General features: G+C 46.0%; 1 protein-coding gene across 1 annotated transcript in view; it reads left to right on the top strand.

Moving 5' to 3' along the window:
• The window catches only part of LOC144178079 (ATP-binding cassette subfamily G member 4-like), a 77059-nt gene that overhangs the window by 39871 nt on the left and 19481 nt on the right, over positions 1-17707 (top strand). Inside the window, exons 9-11 of the mRNA XM_077705606.1 lie at positions 1347-1612; positions 6773-6850; positions 8770-8938. Coding sequence (XP_077561732.1) covers positions 1347-1612; positions 6773-6850; positions 8770-8938 — 513 coding nt within the window. The remainder of the gene's footprint in view (positions 1-1346; positions 1613-6772; positions 6851-8769; positions 8939-17707) is intronic.

The following is a 17707-nucleotide window of genomic DNA, read 5'->3' as shown; positions in this document are numbered from 1 at the left end:
GAAAGTGGTTTTTGGGCAATCAAATGGGCAGCATTTTCAAGAAAAAACGAATGAGATATATTAACTGGCTGGGTGATTATTTGTGAAAGTGTAAAAACACAGTGTTTTCCCGAAATCCAGCTTGCCTCTATTGGGAGGGTGTCATTGAAAAATGTTGTATAACAGTGTTGAGATAAGTGAGTAAGTTGCCTATCTCAACAAAAACCTGTTCGATATCTCCGATGGCGGGCGGTAAAAAAATTAATATGTGAAAAAAAATTTTACCGCTTTAAACTCTCTCCATGGTGGAATTTTTAAAATTTTAAGAAATATTGACACCCAACACCGTAATCAGAACGTGCCCTTGCAATCTGTAGCCGTTTGAAAAAGCAGTTTGGCTAGACGTGTACATAACCTGTCGGGCCTTTTTGGCTCATCAGCCGTGCAATTTGTAAAAAACAATTTGACCCTTTTAGCGGCGTCGCAGAGCGAAATCCTTAAAAACGGTTCTGTGCAGTTGTATGAGTAACATATTCTAGCAAAAATCAGTTGGATTACTGAATCGGTGAAAGATTTATTCGAGAATCTTTAGGAACACCGTTTTAGATCCGGAATGCGGAATCACCTCGTTGGTGTAGGTTAGGGCGAAATCCAAAAACTACTTTTTAGGTATTCTTAAGGGCTACTTAAATCAGCAAAAAGCGCTTCGATATGTGGATGGGTGACCGAGAAAATCACGAATTCGCGAAACCACAATTTCGCCCTTTTATTCGGCTATGAGGGCAATTTCTGGAAACCCCGCCTTAGTGAGCATCTACTCAATGACGCAAATAAACTCGTGAAATTTCAAGTCTCTAGGTCTAACAGTTTTGGCTGGGCGTTGATGAGTCAGTCAGTCAGTCAGTCGGGCACTTCTCTTTATAGGTAGATATATATATATATATATATATATATATATATATATATATATATATATATATATATATATATATATGTGTGTGTGTGTGTGTGTGTGTGTGTGTGTGTGTGTGTGTGTGTGTGTGTGTGTGTGTGTGTGTGTGTGTGTGTGTGTGTGTGTGTGCGTGCGTGCGTGCGTGCGTGCGTGCGTGCGTGCGTGCGTGCGTGCGTGCGTGCGTGCGTGCGTGCGTGCGTGCGCGACACCATACCATTCCTTTGTGGGCACTGGTCTCAACTGAAATAAAATAAACCCTCCTCCACGTTTCATTTTGTAAAATTTTATAAAATAGTTCCGCTCCTTTGTCGTATTTAACCATGAGTCTAGCTGGCCTTTTTTGAGGGAGGGAGAACTGTTGACGCAAAACAAACTCGGAGAATACTAGCCATGCAGTCCGACGTTACCTCCCCAGTGCTCGAGGTGGCGTCCAAATTGTACGGAGGCCTGCGTGCGCTGGCCGAGACGGAGACCATCAAGGCCCAGCAGATGCAACGGGAGGAGGAGCAGTCGCAGGTGGCAACTCCCGGACCGGGTCCGAACGGCGCCGCAGCTAGAGACCAGCTGCAGGTCGTCGCGGTGGACTCTGGGAAGGCTGGCCAGAAAGCCGACGACAAAGGGGAGGAAAAACCGCCACCAGTCAACAAAGGGCGGCGCCAGAGCATGGCAGACATCTACCAGGTGGGTGCACACGTGCACTAGCGAGCCGGCCCATTATGGACAGCCTCTGGGGAAGAGCACGAGCTGCTTTAAAGGGACATTAAAGTGAGGAAACAGGCTGGCCTCTGTCGGCGCGTTGCGGTGCAATGAATGCATATTTGTGGCTCGAGGCGAGAGCAGCTGCTCGTTAACGGCGGAATTTTAAAACCCTTCAAAGGGCGCCGCCGCCGCGCAGACTTTCCTACAGTAATTCCATACGGTTTTGGTGGAGCTTGCCTAGCAGTGCCCAGAAACAAACATGGAAGCAGGTGTGTAGATAAATGTACAGGGGGCATAAACGAAATACGAGCAACGGATCACATAGCCGCCGACACATGCCGCACCTCTGGCTGCACTGTCAGTAAACTGCGCGTATGCGTAGTTCTTTCAGAACGTTTGAGAGGATGGCCTACTGTTACGGGAAAGGTTTCATGAAAAAGCGACGCCGGCCATTTATAGTGAGACGCCTTTTTATGCTCTGTCGCCACTGAGCATTTTGCTATCTATACTACATTCGGGAGCCAACCGCTCAGCAGGCTGACTGCAGCTAGCATGATGCCCTCCGACAATCATCCTGCTCAGTGGCGACGCGGCGTGAAAAGGCACCTCAAAATATGCGACCGGCGTCGCTTCTTTATCAAGCACTTCCCATAAATGTAGGCCACACTCTCAAGCGCTCGCGAAGACGTGCGCGTGCGCGCAGTTTACTGACTTTGCAGCCAGATGGTGCAGCATGTGTCGGAGGCAGTGCGCTCCGTTGTTCCCATTTCTTTGAATCCCCCCTGTATGTAGGCGCTCTCACTCGGCACATTTTTTCAGTAGAACACGAACTCAGCTATCAAACAAGAGCACGTTCTTTTAACTACTGCTCTTGAAATTTATTTCTGTTTTGCTTTAGGGAAAATTCTTTCGATAGTCGTAAGCCCCATAAAAAGACATATGCCAGTATTTTAGTTCTAGACCCTGCGTTTGATTGATTGATTGATTGATTGATTGATTGATTGATTGATTGATTGATTGATTGATTGATTGATTGATTGATTGATTGATTGATTGATTGATTGATTGATTGATTGATTGATTGATTGTAGGGTTTAACGCGCCGACGCAACGCAGGCGATGAGGCGCGGCGTAGTGGAGGGCTCTGGATAAAATTTGACCATCTGGGGATCTTTAACGTGCGCCGAAATCTCGTACACACTGGCATTTTTGCTTTTCGCCTCCATCATAAACGCGACCGCCGTGACCGGGAATCGAACCCACGACTTCGTGCTCATGACTCGTTAGAAGTGAAGTGAACTCCGAGGTATTTATATGAAGTTGCTTCAGAGACGGGAGAGCTGTTTAAAGAGTATGTGTACTGAGAATTGGCATGCTTGCGGCTGAAAGAGATAAGTTTACATTTATATTTGTTAAGATGCATTTGCCAGGTCTTGCACCAACTTGAAACAGTTAAGAGGTCATTTTGAAGAGCGATGTGGTCGTTAGTATGGGTAATGTTACGATATAGTATGCAATCGTCAGCAAAAAGATGAATTGAAGATGAAATGTTTGTAGGCAGATCATTGATGAATATTAAAAATAGCAAGGGCACTAAAACACTACCTTGCGGAACAACTGAAGTGACGTAGCAAGGGGGAGAAGATAAATTGTTTACAACTGTGAACTGTTGGCGAAGAGACAAAAAATTTCGCAGCCAGGAAAGGGTCAGTGAGTCTAGTCTGAGTGATGATAGCTTCGAGATTAGGCGACAATGAGGAACCCGGTCGAACGCTTTAGAGAAATCCAGAAAAATGCAGGTCGTTAGTAAATTCAAAAAGTTGTGAATCGCAAGAAAAACCCCTTCTGAAGCCATGTTGGTTAGTAAAAAAGAAAATTATTTGACTCGAGGTGGCTGTAGACATGTGAAGCAATGATGTGTTCCAGTAATTTGCAACAGATACAAGTTAACGAAATTGGACGTTAGTTACCAGGGGAATTTCTATCGCCGGCCTTAAATACAGGAACTATTTTTGCAATTTTCCAGTCAGAAGGAAGACGTCCGGATGATAGCGATTGACGGAATATGAGGAGCAGTATTTGGCTAGAAACAGAAACAGTGCTTTGTGGGGTCATTCCAGCGCAGATTATAAAAATAAACACAGCAGTCAGTATTGGTGACCTTACAAGATTCCGACAGCGGAAAATCCAATTTGGAATGGGTGTTACAGAAGTATTATGTCATTATAAAGCCCATTATCTTGAAGAATTCCCAATGTTACGCATTATTTTTCTTCACTGCAACCCACAAAGAGTAAAAATGTTCCCCTGCTGCGTAAATGAGGAAGGTCGTAATGTTTCAGAAAAACTTCTCCATAGCCACAACGTCCGACGACGTGCAATTATCCTGAAAGCCATACTGACCACATGCTAAGCATAATTATATTACGGCATATTGTGGCACATTTCTCTACTGAAATTTGTCCGCTTCTACCGTTGCTCAATGCTTATATTCTGAAAATGTTCAGAGAAGGATCATCATCATCACCACCACCAGCCTTTCAACGCCCACGCAGGGCAAAGGCCTCTCCCATTATTCTCCAATTACCTCGGTCCTGTGCCAGCTGTGACCAATTTATCCCCGCAAACTTCTTGATCTCATCTGCTCATCTAACTTCCTGCCGCCCCCTGCCAGACTTACCTTCTCTAAGGATCCACTCTTTTGCCCTTAGTGACCAACGGTTACCTTGCCTTCGCATTACATGCCCTGCCCACGTCCATTTCTTCTTCTTAATTTCAACTAATATGTCCTTAACACGCGTCTGTTCCCTGACCCAATCCGCTCTCTTCTTGACCATTAATGTTACATTTATCATCTTCAGTTCCATTGCTCGCTGAGTCGTCCTCAATTTAAGTTGAACCCTCTTAGTGAGCCTCTAAATTTCTGCCCTGTAGGTGAGTGCCGTTAAAATGCAGCTCTCATACACTTTCCTCTTCGGGGACAATGGTAGGCTGCCATTCATTATCTGAGAATGCCTGCGAGTGCACTCCACCGCATCCTTATCCTTCTAATTATCTCTGCCTCATGGTTGGGATTCGGGGTCACAACTTGGCCTAAGTAGACATATTTGCTTACCACTTCCACTGCCTCGCCACCTATCTCAATCCGCTGTGCTGTCCCGAGGTTATGGATCATTATTTTGGTTTTCTGCATATTATTTTCAGGCCCACGGTTCTACTATGTATGTCCAGAAGAGAAGGATAGAGGCCTCCAACCATGCATGTGAGCCTTGGAGGGATACTGAAGTGAATTTATTAAACTTATCTTTTTGTTTCAATTGCGTAGGCTGGCTCAAATAAACACCCTCTTCATCCTTTATCTGGTCGATAAAGAAGTATTTCAGGTATAATGCCTGAAAGAAATAAAAAATACCATGCGCTGTCTGCGGCGACCGCAACAACTACCAGCAGTGACGCGCATTCCAGATTCGATGTGATTGGACGATGTCCAAAACTGTATATCAAACTAGTTTCGTTTTCGGTTCTGTGAAACAACGTGCTTGGCATCCGACGTTATTGTTGGCTGAGAATTCTCGATACCTCTGTAATCGGCATGCCGCGCTTGCGCCATGTTGGCGGCTGTAAAATGCGTCAGATGAGCCTGCCAGCATGACTTAGAACCGTAGCAATCACTAGCCGAGGTGTACGCGGTGGCTGAACGTCCTCCGCGACACCGTAGACGCTCAAATGCGAGGCACTTTGCTGCCACTTTTGGAGCTTGCCTGGCTCGTGCCTGCGTCATAAGAGGCGGGTTCACAACAGGCTGAGAGTCGGTTGATTCGGCACTGTGCCCGCAAGCAGTAGGTGCTTATGTCTACACCTCGCCAACTAGAACTCGCCAGCGCGTCAGTGCCAGGCTGCACCCGTTCTACGAACTCGTTCGTGGAGCTATTAACGCTACAGCGCAAAATGGGTAACTCAGTGTAGAAAACGTTGCCCAAAAACAAAACAATCAAATTAAAAAGCCCATGCGCTACAGGGAATTCAAACTTGCAAATTGCAAAACAACGGACCTAATGCTCCAGGCCACTCGGCCATCACATGCTGCTGTTGGGAGGGAAATAGGAGGTATATATCGTAGGCCTGCTTATTTTTTTTTACTTTCATATTTGCCAGCAGCTGAGATGACTATTTCTTGAATAACGCTCGTTGAGTAAGCGTGCCACAAATTCCCACACATATTTTATCTCTAGCGACTGCATTCCTTAGGCAGGAAAGCGATCGCCAATGTGTGGTCGTTCTGCTGATCGCTGTGCTAGTTCACCCAGCGGAAAAAGCGCTTTATGCACCTTGGTCGTACGCTTTACAATTAACGCTTTGGTTAATTCCTTAGAACCTATATTAACTTCGCTGACTTTTCTCCAGCCTTTATTTCGCCTTAGATATCTCTACTATGGTACCAGTCAGCGAAGCGTCGCGTGTGCACTTTGGTGGAGTTACTTGGACTTCATAGACTTTACTAAGCTTGATACAGTCTACAAACTAACAACCTAAAGGCGCATTCTTCCAGGCACAAATCGTGTCGTGGCTTAGTTTCAACTGAGCGAAGGAATTGTGATGACCCTCCGGACGATGTTACTAGACTCGTTGCCGCCGGAGGCCAGCCGACTGACTCTGCCGGAGTCAATGTTTATTTTTGGTCGGAGAGTCGGCAAGCCTTGCAGTAGCGCAGTCAAGCCAGGCCATCTCGAATGACCGTCACACGAAACGTCATAGGAAGTCGGCAAGGAGGATGCTGAGAGGAGTACAGAGCTTTCTAATTGATTTTTCTAGAAAATAAGATCACGTGAACGCACCGCGAGTGGTCAAAACATGGCCCAGGGACTCCGGGCTACAGTTCGTGCAAGTAATCTCACAATGCTTACAAATTGGTCCACTGTCCGTCTAATGGATACACAATTTGTCTTATTTTCGAATTAGCTTACCTTGCCTCCTTATCAAGAAACAGCGGTAGTTGTCACCTTAAGAAGCATTAGTTGGAAGCGTCCGTGTTTCATTTACCCATTTCAGTGCGGTGATGTTTGGGGTATCAAATTGTTTCCCGAGGAACCGTAAAAGGCAGCTTCTCGCCGCCTCCTGCATTGCCCTGGTTTTGTCTTCCAGGGCGTTGCCACCGTCGACAGCAAGGACCAGTTTTCCTTGCTTTTCAACAGGTTCATATTTTACACCTTCCGTGGCGGAGTAAGTACCCAGCTTCATTTACTTAGTATATGCCCATGAGGGGAAGAGGGGAAGCAGGCTGGGAGCGCGAATAATGCCGTTTTGGAGCAGCTTTGGAGCACCAAAAGACGAATTTCGCAGCACTGCAAGTCGGTTTGCCAGCATTCTTTAGAGTCCAACATCGTGCATTCGCCATTTATTTATTACAAAAACAAAAAGTAAAACTACAAATGACTTGTACTCAGAATTCTATCAATACTAGACCGACCACTTTTCAGCAAGAGAAAAAAATATACGTTCCCAGTATTAAAGCATCACAGCGGACAGAGCAATAAGTTACAAAAAAACTAGATAAAAGCGATGTTTTGCATACCTACAGCTAATTAAACCTCAGACAAGCGAAAAATGCATGTTCCTGTAATTACAGTATCATTACAGCTATGAAAAACAAGCAAGAAAAGACCAGAGATAGGCGAAATGGTCTCTCTTCCACCTAAAATAAGAGGTTTACCTTCATTCTGCAGCTAAGGAGACTCGACACAAGCGAAGAAAAACAACTGAGAGGAAAAAAAATTAGAAAAAAACAAGAGATAATTTGAATTAAGCCCGACTAGACACCAAGAAAATAAACAAAAATTAATGTTCACGTCCACAAAACAAAACAGGAAAAATAACCTAGCGTACTCCCAGTGTTTAACAAGGAATGCACGCTGCTATCAAAGTAAAAAATACCATGAAACTGGGCTGTGTTCATCTGTATGACGAGCGTACCAGTGTTTATCAGCATTATGTTTCGAACAGAGACAGCGGGATTACCAGACGGAGCTTTAGTCCGGCTTTACCAGTTTATATTCTTTCCGTACCAGGAACATTCATGATTACCCTTGCACTCACTGTTGGCGTCGAGCATGTGAAGTGGGGCTGCCTGCTTAAGCCACGCATACCGCTAAGTGGAAATGCTCTGTGACGTTAAAATCTATTTTCAGAAGTCGTAGAACCGCTAATCCATTCGCGAATCAAAGGATGCCACTAAGGATTTCAATTTCACGACAGGCAACGGGGCTTCTATGATTCTACTTTGAGGAGCAAGTGAATCACACAAGCGAACCAAACATTCATGGGTCGATCCACCTACTTCTACACAGGGGAATAAGCACATACCCGGTCAGAATACTGGACAATCGTTTTATTTGCCAATGTGCTTCCCTGATTTTTTTTTTGCCAGTTGAAGCTGGAAGTCCGTTGCGGACAAGGGATTGCTGGCGAAGGTGGTTCAACGACTTTTTGTAGGCCGGCATTAACGTGTGTTGAATACTGTAACCCTGTCAGCCCTCAATTTTTTCTCTCTGTCGAAAAAAATTTTGCTGTGTGTTTTTTTTTTACCCTAAAACTTACACACCAAAAATTGAGCTTGTGATGTGAGCAATTAGCCATTTAAAAGCATGACATCTGATCAGGTCTTCACGCAAATAAGTATTTAAATGTATGGAAGGAATCTTTTCTTTGCTTGTTTTCCAAAATTTTGGGAAGCAGTGAGCCCACATACAAAAAACTATATAAGGCTGGTAGTGCAAGTGTTTTTGTATTTACAGCCATGTAATCAAACTAGGACTTTGGCCCTTGGGGCTACCCTGACGTCGTTTGACCTTCAGTGCAATGTCTTCCTCGTTCTAGCATTCAGCGCTCGCAAAAAAACGAGCAATGGTGATACCAATCGAAAAGGGCATCTTTGAAGAACAATTCCTCAGAAAACTAGCTGTTTTGCTTTTGTTCTCAAATTGTTCGAAAACTTTTGGTTCATGTCCTAAATTTAGGACGCCAGACCTAAGAAGGCTGAAGGTTTGTTTCTGCGGGTAGGGGAATCTGGGCTATTAGGCAGTGAAATAATTACTCAAACGACCGCTGCTTTACCTACCTTGACGTTCTGTTGTATGGGGCAGGTGTGGACGTCCTACCGGCAGTCTGTCAACATTTTCTTCATCATCCTCTTCGCCAACGTTTTCAACTCAGTGGGCGTGGAACACAAATACGCCGACATGAACGTGGCCTTTGTATTCCTTTATATGACGTGCCTCTCTGCTTTCTCGCTCGCCAGTGCCACTCTCAAAAGTAAGTATATAAGTGCCACCATATATAAACACAAAACTATATATATATATATATATATATATATATATATATATATATATATATATATATATATATATATATATATATATATATATATATATATATATATATATATATATATATATATATATATATATATATATATATATATATATATATATATATATATATATATATATATAATATATATATATATATATATATATATATATATATATATATATATATATATATATATATATTGTGAGCACAGTCTGTCTTATTGGATATCGTGTCCTGCAGTGGTCAATCTCACCACAACCTGCACCATCCAGGAACACTCCCATTACCATCATCATCTCGCCGACGGGCGCGTTCGTTTTGGGCTCCATCTTGGCTGGTCTCTCACCAAAGCCGGTTGCACCATTGCCTTGCAATAAACAATAAACGCTTCACCAGGACCCCTGGTCGACGTCTCTCAAGTGGTGGAGGTTGCCAACATCGATCTCTCGTACCTCTACCCCTTCCGGCACTTTCCTGGAGCTCCGTTCGGGTCGGCGACTTGCCACAATGACTACGGCTAACGCGACGACGGCTAGCACTCCAACCTCTTGCTGGACTGTCACATGCCGGCAGCGTGACCCCCCGTTTTTCACTGGACTCCCCGGAGACGACGTAGAAGACTGGCTTGACAGCTTCAACCGTGTGAGCGCCTTCAATCGATGGGACGACTCCTTCAAGCTCCAGAACGTGTTGTGGTCTCTGACCCAGGTGGCAGAAACTTGGTTTTACAACAACAAAGGAGATTTGACGGACTGGGATCGCTTTACATCTGAACTGCGTCGTATTTTCGGGACTGCCTCCTGACGTTCAGAAGCGGCCAAAAAGAAATTGCAAGACCGCATTCAACAACCAGGCGAGTCATATACGTCATACATTGAGGACGTTTTGGCCCTCTGTCGACGCGCCAACACAGACATGGCGGAGGAAGACCTTGTTCGCCACATCCTCAAAGGAATTAACGCATTTGCGTTCAACGCGCTCGCCGTGCAAAACCCCTCCAGTGTTCGTCAGATCATCACAACCTGCCAGCGCCTTGACGATCTACAGTCGTTGCGCTTGCAACAGACCAAGTTGGACACTACCTCCCACCATGACTCCGACCTACGGGCGCTTATACGGTCCATCATCCGTGAGGAACTTTACGGACAGCCGTCATCTGAGTATGCGGGTGTTCACCCTTAGTCATCCGTTCCTGGGTTGCGTGGGGTAATTCGCGAAGAGCTCGCCTCTGTCACGTGCGGCCTTCCCCCAAAGCGAGACATTGCCACAGCCCCGCCGCCTGCCGCCGTACCTCCGCCGCCGCCCAGTGCTCCTGCGGTTCCTCTTGCTCCATCCCTCCCGCAACCTTACCATCCACACGTGGCTCCATTGTCTGCAGCTCCTCCACAGTCCCTCTACTTCTCGGCCTGGCGTCAGCCTCGTCCCTCGTGTTATTACTGTGGCATTCGAGGCCATATATCTCGCTTTTGTCGGAGACGCCAGCAGGATGAACGCCGCGCCTACCTTGATTTTTCTCGCAACGACCGACGCCAATTTTACGACCCTTACCAGCAGTCTTTCCCGTATGCTCCACGTCGCTCCTTTTCCCCACCGCCGGACTCGTTGGACCAACAGCGCAACTCGACCTCCTTCAGACGCCGTTCGCCTTCCCCTCACCGTCGATCTGCATCGCCCCTTCGCCCGGCTTCTCGACTCCATGAAAACAACCCGGAAAACTAGAAGGAGCAGTTTTTGGAGGGGAAACTGCGTCACTTGGAAAAATTACAAATCCTCCTGCTCAACCATCGAACACGTTGACTGTATTTGTTGAAGGCATTCGAGTAGACGCCCTTGTAGATACTGGTGCCAGCATTTCGATTATCAACGCAGATTTGTGTTCTCGTCTCCGAAAAGTGCGCACTCCTTATGTCGGTCCACTCCTACGTGGGGCTAACGAAGCCATGATTAAGCCTTCTGGACATTGCACGGCACGTGTTCTCATCAGTGGAGTTCTTCATCATATTCAGTTCGCAGTGTTGTCGACTTGTGCTCATCAAATCATTTTGGGGTGGGACTTTCTCTCATCATCGTCTGCAGTGATTTCCTGCCGTCAACCCTTTATTCACCTTTCCGACACCGACCTTACCACTTTATCAGACGTCCCAGCCCCGCGGTTGGTCGCAACCGCCGATTGTGTTCTCTCTCCCGGACAAGAAACTGTCTTTTCTGTTACTTGTGCCAGTAATCCCGACGGAGATGTGATTGCTGTACCCGCTGGTACCTTCGCTTGCAAAGGGGTCATAATACCTCTATGTGTAATTCGCTTTTCAGGTGGATCAGCTCTCATTGCCGCCAGGAACACTAGTTCTCAGTCAATTCTGCTTCCTCGAGGCGCTACTGTTGCGTCTGTTTCCCAAGACGAAGTTGGTCCTTTTCCCCTTTGCTCTGTTGCGCCTGTTCAGCGCACCTGTGTTCCAGAACTCACGTCCTCGTGCCTCACGTCCACTATCAGCCCTGAACTCTCTGTTGAAAAGAAGGAACAACTCTTGGGCCTACTTAATAAGCACAAGACTTTATTCGACTCGCATTCCATTCAGCTTGGACGCACATCAGCGGCATCCCACCGCATAGACACTGATGGTTCGTGCATTATCCGCCGCCGCCCATATCGGGTTTCATCGTCGGAGCGCAAAATCATCCAAGAGAACGTTGACGACATGCTTCGGCGTGACATCGTTCGTCCTTCAGAAAGCTCTTGGTCATCGCCGGTTGTTTTGGTCCGCAAGAAAGACGGTTCAGTGCGCTTCTGCGTTGACTATCGGACTCTTAACAAAATAACAAGGAAAGATGTCTACCCTATGCCCCGAATCGATGACGCCCTCGACACGTTACATGGCGCAAAGTACTTTTCGAGTCTTGACCTTCGGTCGGGATATTGGCAGATACCCATGAACGAAGCCGATAAAGAAAAAACAGCTTTTGCCACACCGGACGGACTCTACGAGTTTAACGTGATGCCGTTCGGCTTATGCAACGCTCCAGCTACCTTTGAGCGCATGATTGATAGCGTCCTTCGTGGCTTGAAATGGAAGACCTGTCTTTGTTATCTTGATGACATTGTTATTTTTTCTGCCACTTTTACTGAACATCTTCAACGTTTGGACGAAGTGCTGACCTGTCTAGCCCAAGCCAATCTCCAGCTCAACACAAAAAAAATGTCACTTCGCCAGTACTTCCATCAAAGTCTTGGGCCATGTTGTGAGCAAGGACGGAATCCGTCCCGACCCTGATAAGATCAATGCAGTTCTTAATTTTTCCCGGCCTCTTAGTCAAAAAGAACTCCGCAGTTTTATCGGATTGGCTTCCTACTTTCGACGATTCATTCGTAATTTTGCAACAATAGCTTCTCCACTTAACAAGCTGCTCTCATCCGGGACCTCATTTCTCTGGACTGAAGACTGTGAAACAGCTTTCAAAACCCTAAAAGAAGCACTCACCTCTGGACCTGTACTATGTCATTTTGACGAGGCCGCCCCCACCATTCTTCATACCGACGCCAGTGGGCATGGTCTTGGTGCTGTCCTTCTCCAACGTACCGATGCTTCCTCGGAACGTGTTGTCGCCTACGCGAGCCGCACTTTGTCCCCTGCTGAAAATAACTATACCATAACAGAAAAAGAGTGCCTTGCCGTTGTCTGGGCTGTGCAAAAATTTCGACCCTACTTGTATGGGCGGCATTTCTCGGTCGTAACAGACCATCACGCCCTTTGCGGGTTATCGTCGCTTAAAAATGTATCGGGACGTCTTGGTCGCTGGATTCTGCGTTTGCAGGAGTACGACTTCTCTGCCACTTACAAGTCCGGCAGAACCCACAAGGATGCTGACGCTCTGTCCCGTTGTCCACAGTCATCCCCATCAGATACCTTAGCATCTTCCGATTCCGCAACAGCATTGCCAATGGCACCTCTGCACATCACCGGACAAACTCTCCCTTCTAACCTTGTATCTTTACAACGCGACGACACGTTCTGCCGACCACTCATCGACCAACTGCAAGGTTCAGAATCACCAACCAACGGACGTTCCCGCCGACGACTAAACAAATTTTGTCTTCTGAATGGTGGAGCTCTTTACCGCCTCAACTATCACCCCACCGGCGACAGATGGATTCCAGTAATCCCTCGCTGCCTTCGGAACCAGATCTTAGAAGTTTTCTATGACGACCCCACAGCTGGACATCTTGCTTTCCACAAGACTTACGACCGAATCAAAAGCCGGTTCTTTTGGCCGCGTCTTTCTGCCAGCGTCGCTAAATATGTTGCGTCATGCCCTTCGTGCCAGTTTCGTAAACGCCCAACCTCGGCCTCTGCAGGGATGCTACAACCTCTTCCTTGCCCTCCTGCTCCATTTGACAGTGTTGGCATCGACTTGTATGGACCTCTTCCTCTGACGCCGACTGGTCATCGGTGGATCGTGACCGCTGTAGACCATTTGACCAGGTATGCGGAAACTGCCCCACTCCGTACGGGTTGCGCTTCCGAGGTGGCAGATTTTTTCCTCCAAGCTATCTTTTTGCGCCATGGACCTCCTCGCACTCTTTTAAGTGATCGTGGCAGAACATTCCTTTCGGCAGTCCTTGAGGAAGTCCTTCGGTCGGCCGGTACTGCCCATAAAACAACTTCAAGCTATCACCCTCAGACGAATGGATTGACAGAACGATTCCACCGTACCCTCTCCGATATGATTTCCTGCTACATCAACCCCGACCACAAGAATCGGGACGTTATCCTTCCCTTCGTAACCTACGCCTACAATACCGCCGTTCAAGTTACCACCGGATTTTCACCGTTTTTTCTTGTTTATGGCCGCCACCCCCCTTCTGTTCTGGACTCCTCTTTCTTTTCCTGCCCGTTGTCTACAACAGACAACGCAGTGGATCATTTTGCTTCCCGGCTAGCGCATTGTCGAAACCTCGCCCGATTGAGCACTGAGTCCTGCCAGAACGACCGAAAATCTCGCTATGACGCAGCTCACCGAGATGTCTCCTTTCATACGGGAGATGAAGTGCTGCTTTCGACGCCTCTCCGTGCGCCAGGACTGTGCGAAAAGTTTATGCCCCGCTTTATTGGCCGCTACAAAGTTCTTCAGCGTACCTCTCCAGTCAACTATTTAGTAGCTCCTACTTGTGCTGTCACCGACCGCCGGTGCCACGGCGTGGAGATTGTGCACGTGTCACGTATGAAGCCGTTCGTCTACCGCTCTCCATCCCCTTGACTTTCGGCCAGGTGGCCGCCTCGCCGCCCGGGGGGAAATAGTGTGAGCACAGTCTGTCTTATTGGATATCGTGTCCTGCAGTGGTCAATCTCACCACAACCTGCACCATCCAGGAACACTCCCATTGCCATCATCATCTCGCCGACGGGCGCGTTCGTTTTGGGCTCCATCTTGGCTGGTCTCTCACCAAAGCCGGTTGCACCATTGCCTTGCAATAAACCCTTCACCAGGACCCCTGGTCGACGTCTCTCAATATATATATATATATATATATATATATATATATATATATATATATATATATATATATATATATATATATATATATATATATATATATATATATATATATATATATATATATATATATATATATATATATATATATATATATATATATCTATATATATATATCCTCCGTTGTTGATATTGCACAGTCAATGCAATTCAGGCCTTTTTTTCTTTCACGTACCATCAACTTCGTACCCGCTCTCGCACTTTACCCTCCAGACATTGAACATTCTCACCCTCTATGTAACAGGGCAAATGAATGAGCATCAATGTAGCAATGGTCTGTTGCTGCAAGAAGCGCAAGCGTAGTGCTAGCTGACCAAACGAAATGCCATTCTCGGCAGCTTGCAGGGGATATAAAACGACTTTGCCCTTCTTTAGCTCCGACATTATTGGAGCAATCAGGCTGCAGGAGTGCTCTTCTGCGAGACAGCGAAAGCCCATACCCTATGTGTGCAAACTTTTTGCATTTCATAATTTCTTTAAAAGGTCCGACACCTGCAAATTGTTAATACTTGACAAGTGTGGCCAAAGGAGCTGCTCAGTGGCTAAGCCGTTTGCTGCTGGCCGCGATCTCCCTTCCCCACGACCGTTTTTCTGAAGTAGATGTAAATCGAGAACGTCTGTTTATCGAGATTTTGATCCACGTTTAATATCACCAGCTGGTTAAAATAAGTGTGTCGGCTTGTAACATAAGCTGCGCCTCGGAGCAGAGATTTAGCACGGGCATCAAATGTGCCAGTTTTTTTAATGTGTTTACACGGAAAACAACAAAAAAGAAAAGGCAAATCACGTTGTTTTAAAATATTACGCAAAAAGTAAGTAAAACCAAATGATTAAAAAAAGCACCAAAACGTGTATATTGCTCTATACTTTTCTTTGCCCTGCCTTTCACAACCAAACGTGTCATCAATGCGGAGGCTGTGAGTTTCGTGGTCAGTTTTTGAGGACAGTACAGTGGACAAGCTCCGTTTTTTACAGGTACAAACAACAACAGATATGTCAGGGAAAACTGTTAAGGTCCGCACTGAATCCCTTGGCAAGAAACTGCAGCCGTCCGCCTTGTCTTGGAAGCAGAAAAATAAGTAATAAAGCAGATGACACGTGCCGAAAGACATGCCGGTCCTCACACTGTCCCATTCGCCCAGCGATCATCTTTTCTGCTTGTTCTGCAGTTTTGTCTCTTTCAGATCTGCTTTTTTCCGAAGGTACACTTCCACTGACTGCCCAACTCGCTACATTACTTCTGCTACATTACTCGTTCCGGAGGGGAGTACTGCTGTGGACGAATTAAAGACCATCTACCCAAAGAAGTCCTATCTCATGCTTCGCACATCAAATTTCCCATCCATTTTGTAACAGCATAATCTATTATAAGATTCCCCGATGTAGCACACGGAACGATGGCCGGGGGTCAGGCGGTGCAATGACATACTGATTGTAATGCACACATCCGGTATAACTATCGCAAAAGAAATTGCATTGGTCCCAGCAATAACGCAGTGACAGCGTTAACTAAAGCATACTTTTAACAAAAGTGTGGCTAACGCATTTGATAAGGTGACACCTAAAAAATTATTCAGGGGGTCCAAATAATCTAATTCATTGGTAGTATTTATGTGCCTGTTGTAGGATTTTTCTGTTTTGTTACAAATACAAAAAATGTGCGCCATTGGTAATAAGCGTTGGTATTTGATCGCGCCAAGACGCAGGCCTAAATTTAAGGTTTCAAGGTTAGCGTGATGGGCGATTCCATTACGACGATTGCGATTTCAACAAAAAAGGAAAGGTCAGAAAATATATACCATCGTCATATCTCCTGGCGGTGGCTTTATGAATAGTCGCTAGGACAACATAAAGTCTGGACGAGAAAATGGGTGGTAAATCGTCGCCACTTTATCTCTTTTTCTAATATCTCGTAATTGGTTAAATTTTGCTTTGCAATTATGCCACTGCCCTCGGGGAACAGCAGCATTTTGAATTTTTGTTTGTATTTTGATTCGACTGTCATTTTAAACAACTAAGTGTTTTTTTCTCTAATTTCAGTGATCACTATTCATGACAGTAAAAACGGACTCCACCAGCAATATCAATAACCCTTCCCAACTGCTTCGTCTTCCTCATATAATTGAGCTTATCCCGCTAAAAGAGAAATTTGGGCGTATATTGGTTTCATGCAATGTATGCGGGATGACGTGTTGGTATACAAGTCGCAGAAATTATCTTAGCCTAAAAAGGACTTTTGGGGGGTCCTGTACATCTCATTGAAAGGCAGTTTTAATGACATGATTCTACCGGACAAAGATGCGCTTGGAGGGTTACTGTGTCGATATACGGTAATGAAGGAAGTACGAATGTTCGATGAGATTTTTCGAGGAACATTTCACACATATCTTAAGGTAAGCAATTTGCATCACAGCATTTTACGATTTCTTTAGCTCCATCCGCCATAAATTACTCAGCTTAACCTTTAATCATGTTTCTGCAATGTCGTTACTTTCTCGTAACAATTCTGCTAATTAATACAGTTGCCTCGGCCGCCAAACTGCGCTCGCATCACAAGCATTTTTGTCTTTGGAGTTGCTATGTTGCTGTTCATGGCTGCTTCACATCCGCATAAACGTCCGCCCGGAAATGAGGGACAGCAAAAGGCTGAGTAACTTATCGTGTTAACGAAGAGATGAAGCGTTTCGTGGCTGTCCGGCTTCTGTTCGGCTCCCACGATGCCTGTTCATCTGAAATTTAAACAAACCAGCTCTGCTCCTCTCCAATTTTAGTGGCGTTATTCGGCGAGTCAAAAAACAGCTTGAAATGAGCCGAGGCCTGTAGTCGAGCGTGGCCACCTTTCTCAAGGCCTGTTTTGATTGGCCACACTTTTCCGCGAAATTCAAAACCCAGTGAGAAAAGATGGATGCCATCACGCCCTGAGAATGTGGATGTCCAGCACAGCCGTTGTAAACAACTACACATGCTGATTGGGGAGGGTATGAAATGTCCTCTGTTGTCTCGGCGGACTTGTCGCTTGCACTCGGCTTTTCTGGCACAAATGCTGGGTCCAGAGGCATGCGTTCCGCGTCTTGGACTAGAACTGCTGGCTCCTACCTGGGCCCGTTTGCCCGTACGCATAAGTTCTCGATTAAGTTCCCGCTCACGAAAAAGGCG

Source organism: Haemaphysalis longicornis, unplaced genomic scaffold (assembly GCF_048455015.1).
Source record: "Haemaphysalis longicornis isolate Haplotype H1 unplaced genomic scaffold, Haemaphysalis longicornis Haplotype H1 scaffold_4, whole genome shotgun sequence".
NCBI lineage: Eukaryota > Metazoa > Arthropoda > Arachnida > Ixodida > Ixodidae > Haemaphysalis > Haemaphysalis longicornis.
The sequence above is the reverse complement of the archived record's forward strand: the minus strand, read 5'-3'. Positions and strand labels throughout refer to the sequence as shown.